At 52.0% G+C, this 11,066-nt stretch overlaps 1 protein-coding gene across 1 annotated transcript; it reads left to right on the top strand.

Annotated features, from left to right (window-relative positions):
* Window positions 1-1,168: 1,168 nt before the first annotated feature.
* POLR2G (RNA polymerase II subunit G) lies at window positions 1,169-4,856 on the top strand. The gene is made up of 8 exons (XM_027858877.1): window positions 1,169-1,263; window positions 1,361-1,470; window positions 3,578-3,737; window positions 3,841-3,891; window positions 3,972-4,037; window positions 4,165-4,236; window positions 4,376-4,409; window positions 4,593-4,856. Exons 1-8 carry the CDS (start codon window positions 1,252-1,254, stop codon window positions 4,604-4,606), a joined length of 519 nt encoding a protein of 172 aa, XP_027714678.1. The 5' UTR covers window positions 1,169-1,251; the 3' UTR covers window positions 4,607-4,856.
* Window positions 4,857-11,066: the final 6,210 nt, after the last annotated feature.

Raw genomic sequence — 11,066 nt, 5'->3', positions numbered from 1 at the left:
GCAAAGTGATGGAGGGCACTCAGATGGCTACAGGGGAAGGGGGTACTGCTGTGGTTTGTCCTTCCTTCTGAAGAGGCCCATGTCATGAGAGATGTGATGCCGAGACTTGAAAGTGAATTGGATTTAAGTGAGGCAGGGCTGTGTAAAGTCACCAGCCTCACTTTCTCCTCCAGAGCCATCTGGGTCCAGGGACCAGATATGGATCCGGACGACTGGAGATGGTCCTGGAAGGGGGACTAGGATAGGTCTCTAGTAGGAAATGATATTTGAAAGGAGATTCCAGGAGGTGTTGGAGGAGAAAGAAGAGAGGAGGGGAAAGGGAGGGGGAGGGGAGGAAGGAAGAGAGGGGGAGGGGCTCAGTGCCCATACTCCAGGGGTAGATAAGACCCAAGCCCTTTGGGGTACCCCCCCCCGGGGGTCAGCAGAGCCCTGAGCCATGAAGAAGCCTGGGAAGATGGGACTGATTGAGAGGTGGTCATGGAAAGACGCTGCTTGACTGCGTGTTTGTTTTAAAGGTTTTGTTTTTTCTTTTTTCTGTGGGTGGGGCGTAAGGGAGAGAGCACAGAAAACTATAAGCCCTGGAAGGTTGGCTGGCTGGGACTTTAAACAACAACTTTTAATATGTAATCCTAAAGGTCATAGGGAGCCACGGAAGCTTCTAGAGCTGGAGTGGTCTTCCCCTTAATAAACGCTGGGTGATTGGACGGCTGGGTCACACGCTCCGCCCATCCGCCAGGTTTCTTCCCGCCTTCCTCCGAGATCACCCAAACAAGCTCTCCTCCAGCACGTGGCGCGGCTCAGGGGGCTGGGGGTGGGGCCTTGAGGACGCGTCTGGAACGAGCCAATGAGCAGCCGCGAGGGGGAGACGAGCGGGGTCCAGACTGTGGACTCCGCCCCAAGGGGGGGCCTGGAGTGGGCTCGGTTTGTCCAGTAGCCAATTGACTTCTGTATAGGGAGCGGGAGGCGGGGCCCAGAGAAAGCAACTGAGAGCTAAATCAGAAGGGGCGGAGCAATCCTGAGGAGGCTGGACGAAGCGTGAGGTGGGGGAGGAGGAGAAGCGGGCGAGGGGCGGAACCGGAACGTGCACTAGCCAATCAGGTGGCCCGAGCGTAAAGGCAAAGGAACGAGGCGGTTGTGGGCGGAGCCGGGAGGGGCGGGCCTTGTTGCCCCGGAAGCAGCGTGGCTTCCGGTCGGGCCCGCGGATTCCCGGCGGCTGAGGCGGCTCCCTCCCGCCCTCGAGTTTCTGAGACAATGTTTTATCACGTGAGTGCCGCGGGGCGGGCGGCTGGCGAGGGTGGGGGGCGAGGCGGAGGCGCGGGTCTCGAGCCCCGAGCCCGGTCCCACCGCACGGTCCCCGCAGATCTCCCTGGAGCACGAGATCCTGCTGCACCCGCGCTACTTCGGGCCGAACCTGCTCAACACGGTCAAGCAGAAGCTGTTCACCGAGGTGGAGGGCACGTGCACGGGCAAGTGAGTGAGGGGCGGGAGCCTTGAAGGCCGCGGCCAGGCCGCCCACCTACCCCTGGCGATCAGTCGTGGGACTTGTGCTCCGGGCTGTGGGGAAAGAGGAAACGAGCACTTAGTGGGCGCCTACTGGGTGCCGGGCGCTTTGACAGATGGCATTACCCCCGTGGGACAGACGGGGAAACTGAGGCTCAGGGTGGCGCAGGGAGAAAGTGATGGGATCTGTAGAATCCTGGAGGGAGAGAGAGACAAGGCCCCCAGGGACCGTGGAGCCAGGATTTGAACTCGAGCTCTCTTCCGAGACCTTACATGAAACACCTGGAAGGCAGTGACTGAGAATGGAGCAGATCATCCAGGGTCTTGACTTGTCTTACAGCCAAGTGGGCAGAGGGACCCTGGGCAAGTCACTTCACCCCGTCTGCCTCAGTTTCCTCATCTGTCAAACGGAGATCATCATAGTGCCTACCTCCTGACCACTTGGAAAGCGCTTTATGAACTCTAAACCACCACATAAATGCTAGCTGTTGGTGTTCATTGTTGTGACTACCCCTCCCCCCGAATCCCCCTTTTCTGGACTGTTCTGAACCAATGTGCGCTCGTCTCACTGGCCTTTGAGACACCAGGGTCGCATCTAGGCCAGAAGGAGGGATGGGGAGAAGACTTTATCAGTAAGGTATGGGGGATGATGAAGCAAAGGGTACACGGGCCCTGCCCTCAGGACGTTTACAGCCTGGGGAGGAGGGAGAACTGGACACAGACACATATGGTGACCTCTGACCTTCCTGCAGTTCCTTAAAGTTTGCAGAATACTTGATATTCTTCATTTGATCCTTAAACATGTTGGGTGAGTCCCAGAGATATTGTTATCCCTATTTTGTGGACGGAAAGAGGCTCAGATGAATACTTGTTCAGTCTTGCACGCCTGTCCGTGGGGTTTTCTTGGCAGGGATACTGGAGTGGTTTGCCATTTCCTTCTCCAGTGAATGAGGGCAAACAGAGGTTAAATGACTTGCCCAGGGTCACCCAGCTAGACAAGAGTCTGAGGCTGGATTTGAACCCAGGTCTTCCTGCCTCCACTGTACCATCTAGCTATCTCTCAGATAGTAGTAAGTGATTAAAGGTGGGATTTGAACTCAGGTTTCTCTTGCTTCCAGAACAAATTAGAGTAGTGTAAGTAGAATAGAAGAATTTCTCACCTTTCTCCCCAAAGGCCAGAAGCCCCAAGTTTCAACATTTTGAGTCCCTCCCCCCAACTCAAGGCCTTGCCCATTGGAGGGCCTGAGAAAACTTTGGCTGGTGATGGAGAACTTGAGTAGGGGCTGAGGGGTTAGCGGCATGCCTTCCCCCTCCCTCTGGAGGTGAGGCTTGTTATCTGCTCTGTTACCTTCATTTACCGAGAAGGAGCTGAAGCCCTGGAGAGGAAGGATACTCACTCCCCAGGCCTGGGCCCTCTCTCATCCTTCCCCCAGCCGAGGCCGGGCAGGAGCCTGGGGTCGCCTGTCAGGTACAGGTCATGCGTCCACTCTGAGGCACTTCTTGTCCTGTGTCCTTCATGCCCTTCCCGGTGGTCTCATGGAGTCACTGAGTTTGGGGTTTTTCTGCTGCTTGTTTACTGGGCTGTTCCACTGATCCCCTTTTCCATGTTTAAATTAGCACCAAATAGTTAAAAGATTACTTCTTTGGAAATAAGGTCATTTGTAGGGGCAGCTAGGTGGCACAGTGTATAAAGCACCAGCCCTGAAGTCAGGAGGACCCGAGTTCAGATTCGACCTCAGACACATAACACTCACTAGCTGTGTGGCTCTGGGCAAGTCACTTAACCCCAATTGCCTTTAAAAAAAAAAAAAAAAAAAAGAAATACAGTCATTCGAGGTCTGAAACAATTGTTTCAGCATCACTTCCCAGCCCAGACTGGCCTCTGCATCAGTCTGTGTTCGCATGTCTTTAGGGTTCTAGGAAAGTAGTGAAAAGAGACCTAGAACCTGGGTTCAACACCTAGCTTCTACAGCTTACCAGTGAGCTGTCCCTCATCCTCCCTCATCTGTGCAGTGTCTGGAGGGCTCCTTGGCTCTCGCCCCAGCAATGCACCTTGTCCTTCCTTCCTCTCCTCCAGGTATGGCTTCGTGATTGCCGTCACCACCATCGACAACATTGGGGCCGGGGTAATCCAGCCTGGGCGAGGCTTTGTGCTGTATCCTGTCAAGTATAAAGCCATCGTCTTCCGTCCCTTCAAGGGCGAGGTTGTAGATGCTGTTGTCACCCAGGTCAATAAGGTGAGCCCTCAGAAGAGCCGGCTAGGGATGGGTGGAGATGGCAGGGGAGACGGCGCTGGGGGGACTGCTTGGGCCCTTTACTTCTCGCCATTCCTCGCCGCAGGTGGGACTCTTCACAGAGATTGGACCCATGTCTTGCTTCATCTCTCGCCACGTGAGTCCGGGAGCCTGGGTGGGGTGAGGAGGAGGCCTCTGTTCACCGATGACATCTGCCCGTTCTCCTTTCCTTTTCAGTCCATCCCCTCGGAGATGGAATTTGATCCCAACTCTAACCCTCCATGTTACAAAACAGTGGATGAGGTGAGAAGGTGGGAAGAGAGGGAGGAGGAAATGAAAGCCACGCAGGGCTGCTGCGATACAGCTGATGAGAGGGGTCTCACCCCCCAGCCTGGATGATTCAGACTTGTGTCTGTCCCTCCGCCCCCAGGACATCGTGATTCAGCAGGACGATGAGATCCGCCTGAAGATTGTGGGAACCCGGGTGGATAAGAACGATATTGTGAGTCGTTCCCTCCCGAGTGACCCAGCTCTGCTGGGGGAGGGGGAGGCTGGGCTATAGGCTGAGCTTCCTAGGGTCCCTGGGTTGGGGTGCTGGGCTTTGGTCGCTCTGACCTCATTCCTTTTCTCTTCTCCTGTAGTTTGCTATTGGCTCCCTGATGGACGACTACCTGGGTAAGGCCTCATCTGGGTCCTTTCTTCTGCTGTTGGGTTGGGGGTGGGCACGAGGCTGCCCTGGCGGTATTGGGCCCAGCAGGGCTCCCGTCACGCCGTTGAGAAGCCTGGCTGCCCCTGGGCCGGACCTTCACTGCTCTTGGTGGAGGATTGCCGATTTTGTTTCTCTGTAATTTGTCACAGGGCTTGTAAGCTGAGTGGAGAGATCCTTGTGCACATTAATTTTGGTCTTCAGCGAGGCGTGACAGGCCTGGGCCCTGCTGCTCTCTGGAAGCCACAGGGAAGAAGGTTCTTTGTCTCTGGGAGACTTCTGGCCTCTTCTGATTCTTTTCAGATGGGCATTAACCTCTTGTAACTCAGATAAGGGCTCTTGGTTCTCAGGGCAGCCTGGAGCCTGTTGCCCTGGATGGAAATGGGCAGTTAATAAATGTCACATTCTGTCAATTCTTTCAGCTGTTGTTCTGTCATGCCGCCCCCCCCAGCCCCCTCCCGTGGGAAGTTCTCTCTGGGGCAGTGACCCTGAGTGATCCGGGACTGCTGAAATGAGTCTTGTTCCACACAGAATTCCCACACTGAGCAGGTCATAGCAGACTGGGCCGCTGACCAGCCAGGCGATTCACTTCCCCTCTGGGCCTCAGTTTCTTTATCTGTAAAATGATGGGGCTAGACTACATGAACTCTGAGCTTCTTCCCAGCCCCAAATCGGTCGCTTGGTGACCCAGAAGGGAACCAGCCAGCGTGGCGCCCAGCAGACTGATGGCCACGCCAGGAGGCACCGTGGAGCGCCCCATGGTGGACGGTATGGATCACATGATGATGTAGAGTCAGACAGATTCAGACCTGGCTGGAAGGCAGGACCGCCAGGCCAGTGCGCCAGGGATCTGTGCCCAGCCCTGGGCTGTCCTAATAGGGATGTCATTGACTTTGACTGGGGTGAAATCTGTGCGTGACAGAGTCAGGAGAGGCGGTTAAGACGTCGGATGGCAGAGTCACGATCCAATGATGGCTTGACATGCTTGACTCTCATACTCAGTAGAATAAAACCAAGTTCAGTGGTGATAAATGCCAAGTTTTGCACGTACACATCAGTCAGTTTTATGGTATAAGCTGGGGGAGGCATGGACAGGCAGTTCTGAAGATGATCTGGGGGCTTCAGTGGGCTACAAGTTAAAGATGAGTCAGAGGCAGACCCTGCAGGGGTCAGACCTTGCCTGTGACTTCGTCTTCCCAGCATCCCGTCTCACCTTATCACCAGCCTCCCTCCTCAGATGAGTAGCCAGACCTCAGCCTCGGGTGTGCTAGTGCCCTGAGCCCTCCGTCCCCTGCTGGGTGCAGCGTGTCCCTGTGGAAGGGTGCAAGGGGCCCTGCCGGGCGTCTTCCGTGTGCCCCACAGCAATATTCACACGAGCACCTCCTGCTGCCTGCCCAGTCTCCCAATCGGCATATGGAGAAGGTGCAGGCCTCCCATCTCCTGCTGTGCCCGTCCTTTGAGGGAACAGGAGTGGTGTCCTCCACTGGATGACAGATGTTCACACCTGCTCACACCTGTCACCCTAATCCACACTACCTCTCCCCACCCGATTCTGTCTTCCCATGCCCCACCCTCCCACCCCAAAGGTTCATCCTGCCTCTACGTCCACGGGCCTTCCCTTTTCCTAGCTCTCAATGGAAGCTGGCTTTCACAGCCTTCTTGGCCACCTTCCCAGGACTGCCTGCACCTTCACTCATTCTACTGGGCTCACTGGTCAAGGCATTCCTTAAGCTCTTCAAAATTGTCTTGACAGTGTTATTGTATAAGTCATTCTCCTGGGCCTGTTCCCTGCATCATCCACATCATACGAGTTTATAGGAATCCTCCCGTGTTTCTCTCCTCTTCATCATTCTCCTGGCACAACCGTCCTATCTGTCTGCCATGTTTTGTTCAGCCATGCCCCAACGGATGGGCGTCCCCATGGCTTCCAATTCTTTGCCACCGCAGAAAGAGCTGCTATACATGTGTTTGTATATGTGAGTCCTTTTCCTCCTTAGATCTCTTTGGGGCTGTTGCCCTCGGTAGAACCTTAACATCTTTCTAAGGGCCTTAAGGGAATTCAGTGAGAAAAACAGAAATCTTGGGACTGGAATGGATTTGTTGTAAGGGTCTGAAGAGGGGAAAGAAGAGGGAGGGTCAAAGGACGAATTCACTCAAGTAGAAAAAAGAAGGGAGAAGAATCTTGCTATGTTGGGGGTAGTGAGAAGGCTTAAGAGGGATGGAGTAAGCAGATATCAGGTGAACCACTCACTAGTAAGTTTGGTACAGACACCACTAAGAAACAAGTGGGAGGATTAGAGATGAGATGGGATGCCGGAAAGAGGAAGTCACAGGCAAAAAAAAAAAAATGTCCTGATCCTGGAGATGGGACTGAAAAAGGAAGAAAAGAAACAAACTGGCCCCCAAGGGGGTGCCTTAGACCGCCTCTGCGACAAGAGGGGGTTGGCTGGACCAACAGGCATGGCAGTGGAATGGAATCTAGTGGGCCGGAAGAAATGACAGAAAATCCTGGGTTGTTGGAACTGCCAGAACCAGAACAATTTATACAATGACAACACCACCAAAGAAAACCACCTAACCCCTGAAGACTGCTCAGTGCAATGCCCAGTTAGCTGTGTCTCTGGAGGCCCTGTGATAAGCAGCTTACCCTCTCCTGTCAGGGAGGGGAGGGACGCAAGGAGCAGAATGAGGCATACATTAAGGGAGGATGCTTGACTTGATGACACTTCTTTGTTAAAAAAGGGTTTGTTGGGGCAGCTAGGTGGTGCAGTGCATAGAGCACCAGCCCTGGAGTCAGGAGGACCTGAGTTCAAATGTGACCTCAGATACATAACACTTACTGGCTGTGTGACTGGGCAAGTCACTTAACCCCATTGCCTAACCAAAAAAAAAAAGGTTTGTTTTTTTTCTCTTTCTCTTGGCTCTTAACTAGGGGGTAGAGTGGGAGGAAAGGGACTTAGCTATGGCGATGCTAAAAGGAGGGGGAACGTTGTAACGTTTTAAAAATTCACAAAACTAAAGGATGTTCAGAAGGAATCACAAGTCAACAGATCAGTTTTGAAATGAATGTGTAGAACTGACTATATGCTTTTTCTATAGCCAGCATTATGAAAGAGATTCACGGTTTCATATAGAAGCCCTTTTTGTGTTGTGCTGTATGAAAATGTACTTTATTGGGGTCCAGATTCCGAGTCAAATTTTTAAAAAGGATACTTGCTAACAGATGGTTCTTTGGGCAGGGTGAGGAGAGGAACAGAGTGGGAAATGTAGGTTATATAAAAATAAAAGATATTAACACTGTACATTGTAATATTCCAACAGACTTTTAAAAGCTAGGTCTCCTGCCCCCAAACTTTCTCACTCTTCTTATACCTTATAGTATTCTTCCACCCAGTGACACTGACCTCCTGGTCGTTCCTTATCATGCCACTCCATTTCCAATCCCTCAGAATCCTTCCTCTGTTGAGTGTTTCCTATTCATCTCGAATAAAGCTTGTTTGTCCACATCCGTTTGCATGTTGGCTCTCCCATTAAATTTTAAGCTCTCTGAGTACGGGGACTATCTTTGCTTTTCTTTGTCTCTCCAGCACTTAGAAAAGTGCCTGGGCACACAGTAGGCACTTAATAAATGCTTACTGGCTGATTCTTTGGAGAACAGTCACCCAACACAGCTCTTTTTCTATCAACCTGGAGTCCCAGTTTGACACTAGGAATCTGGGTCATCTATATTGCAAAATCCTCATGAAAAGTTCTAAAAATACCTTTGGCCTGTAGGGTTTTACATGAAAGTTACAACTTAGGAACAGGGTGTTTATCAAGTAGAAAGAGAAAAACCAATGATATTGAGTGATGCTGGAGTGCGACAGCTCTACCCCGTCCACCCATGGTGCCCTCTAGAATGCCTGTCCTATCATCATAGAGCTTCAAGGATTTCCAGGATGAGAGGTTGCAAATCACAATGATTCCAATGAGTCATTTTTATGAGAATAGACCAATTCTATCCTACATTGTGTCTATAAGAAGTTGGGGTTTGGATATCCTACAGTGCCAGCAAGAGTCTGCATGTTGGTTATTTTGATCACCAACCTTCTAAAGTTAAATTCATAGTAAACTTCTGGGTAAGCCTGCAGACTTGGTTTTAATTTGCAAATCTGAGAGTCTAATAGGTCGTTTCCACAACACTACCTCCTACCCATAAACCCCTTCCCGTTGGGCCTGGTGATACTCATTCCTCCCTAAACTTGGCCCTTGGCTTACCCACCTCTCCTCTAGCTCCCCTGTCTCACTTGTAAGACTCAGGTAACCAGGCCCTCAGCTGGACAGGTTTTTAATTCTTCTCTGATGAACTCTTATCACACTCACCATAGTAACTGGTCCAAACTTTCTCTTCTCAAACCAACAATAATAGAGCCTTCTGTCCCCTCCCCCTCCAGGCAAGCTCCTTTGCCTCGTACTTGACTGAGAAACTAGAAACCAATTGCTAAGAACTATCCTTATTCCACACCTTAAAGGCCCTCTATGTCTTTCCTCACTCTCTCCTCCTTTGTGATAATATCTGAGGATGCCATCCCTTGCCATCATCTCCAGGCCTTGGTCTTTCCAATCATTCCTTCCCTGCTGCCTACAGCCATGCCTACATCCTTAAAATGTCTTCACTGGTTGGAGCCATTCCCCAAGGCATTGTGCTTCTCTTCTTCCAATCACAGCTTAACTTCTAGAAAAACTCCTCAACCTCTTGTAGTCTGGATTCATGCCCCACCACTCCACTGAAAATGCTCTTCAAAGGCTACCAAAGAGATTTTTCAGAAGCTACTACATACAATTTTATACCAGCAAAACAGAAACTTCCAGAGAGGTCAAAGAGTCTCTACAAAAATATAAAATACCAGAACCAGCAACAAAAGAAATAAAACTCTGAATGATACAATCTCGGAGAGAAACTGAATAAACCATAACAAATTGCCAAAGGAAAAAATCATCAGGGCACGTGGATTTACAAGCAGCTCACAGTAGCTCATACCTATGCTACAGATGTTGTTCTAAAAAATGGAGACAAAAAGTCCTTACCAAAGTCCTTTTCTGAGGCAATATGATCTTCATACCCATTCTAGGTAGAGACACAGGCAGAGGAGAACTGTAAGAGGGGTGAGCAAGGGGTAAAGGGCATGGGGGAAGGGGAGGCAGATGATCTCACTGGCAAGTCCTCCCGACCTCCTTATGAGCAGTTCAAGTTCATTTAATGAAGAACGATTTAAGATTTTAAATAAATATGAAGGGTAGAAACTGAGGTTGGTTTCCAGTTCAATCTGGACGTCCAGTAGACACTTTAAACTCAACACAGCCATAACCAAACTCATTATCTTTCTCCCTAAACTCTCCTCTTCTTCTCCCTTCTCAATCACTGTAGAGAGCAACACCCCCCTCTCCCAGTCCCTAAGGTTCACAACTCACTCTCTTCCTCACCCAGACACTCCACTTTCAAACTATAGCCAAGGCCGGTCAGTTTCACCTCTGCAACATCTCTTGTAGATTTCACTACTGAAGAATCTTCGGAATGGGGCCCCTCCTCTGCTCTGACCCCGCCCCCACCCTGGTACAGCCCCTCATGCCCTCACACCTAGACTCCTCCAATAGTCGGTGAGGGGGCGGGGGCGGGGGGGGTCTGCCTTTCTCAAGTCTCTCCCCACTCCAGCCCGTGCTCCATTCACCCACCAAAGGGATATTCCTAAAGTGCAGCTCTGACCAAGTCATCCCCTCCCCACTAAACTCCAGTGACTCCCTATGGCCTCCAGGATCAAACACAAAACGCTCTGTTTGGTCTTCAAAGCCCCTCCTACCCCGCCCCCTCCTCCCTTTCCAGTGTGCGTACACCTGACTCCCCCCATTCTCTTGGATGCAGTGACCCCGGTCCCCCGGCTGTACAAGACCCTCCTCCTCCGGGCTCCGTCCATCCCCCGGCCTGGAGCACTCTCCTTGCTCTGCTCTGACCTCCCAACTAACATCCCACCTCCTCCAGGAAGCCTTCCCCTGTGCTCTCCCTCCGTTAAATCCCGTCTACAGCTGGATCTCTACACATTTGTTTGTACGCTGTCTCCCCCGCTAGGCTGGGAGCTCTTGGAGAGCCTGTATCCCCACCGCTTAAGCCCCGTGCCTGGCACACAGTAGGAACTTAATAACTGGGTACCGAATTGCATTGAACTGAATTATTAGGGCGAGGTCCCTGGGTGGGGAAAGGACTGCAGAGATAAAGGGTAAAAACAGCATTCTAAAAAGTGATCACAAACGCGGGCTGAATTGAGGGGGGGGGGCGGACCTGGATTAACCCCAGCGAGACAAAACTGAGGCTTGGAGGATTTGGCCCCTCCAGGGAGCCCACTATGGATCTCCAAGACAGGGAACAGGCACGAAGGAAGAAAGCCGTGGAGGGCTCTTTAAGGGGCTGGCGTCACGTGACGCTTCCCCGCAATATGGCTCCTCCCGAAGACGGCCTGCTCCACGTGACGCATGTGCGAAGGCGGGGCTTCGAAGCGCCGCCCGCGGATTGGCCGGGAGCGGGGGAGGGCGGGGCCAGCCTCAGTGCGAGGGAATTGAGACTAGGCAAGGGAGCCAGGGCCGGAGCCGGAGCC

Source organism: Vombatus ursinus, unplaced genomic scaffold (genome assembly GCF_900497805.2).
Source record: "Vombatus ursinus unplaced genomic scaffold, bare-nosed wombat genome assembly UNPS02013931.1, whole genome shotgun sequence".
Lineage (NCBI taxonomy): Eukaryota > Metazoa > Chordata > Mammalia > Diprotodontia > Vombatidae > Vombatus > Vombatus ursinus.
Note: the sequence above shows the minus strand (reverse complement) of the source record. Positions and strands in the feature narration are given on the sequence as shown.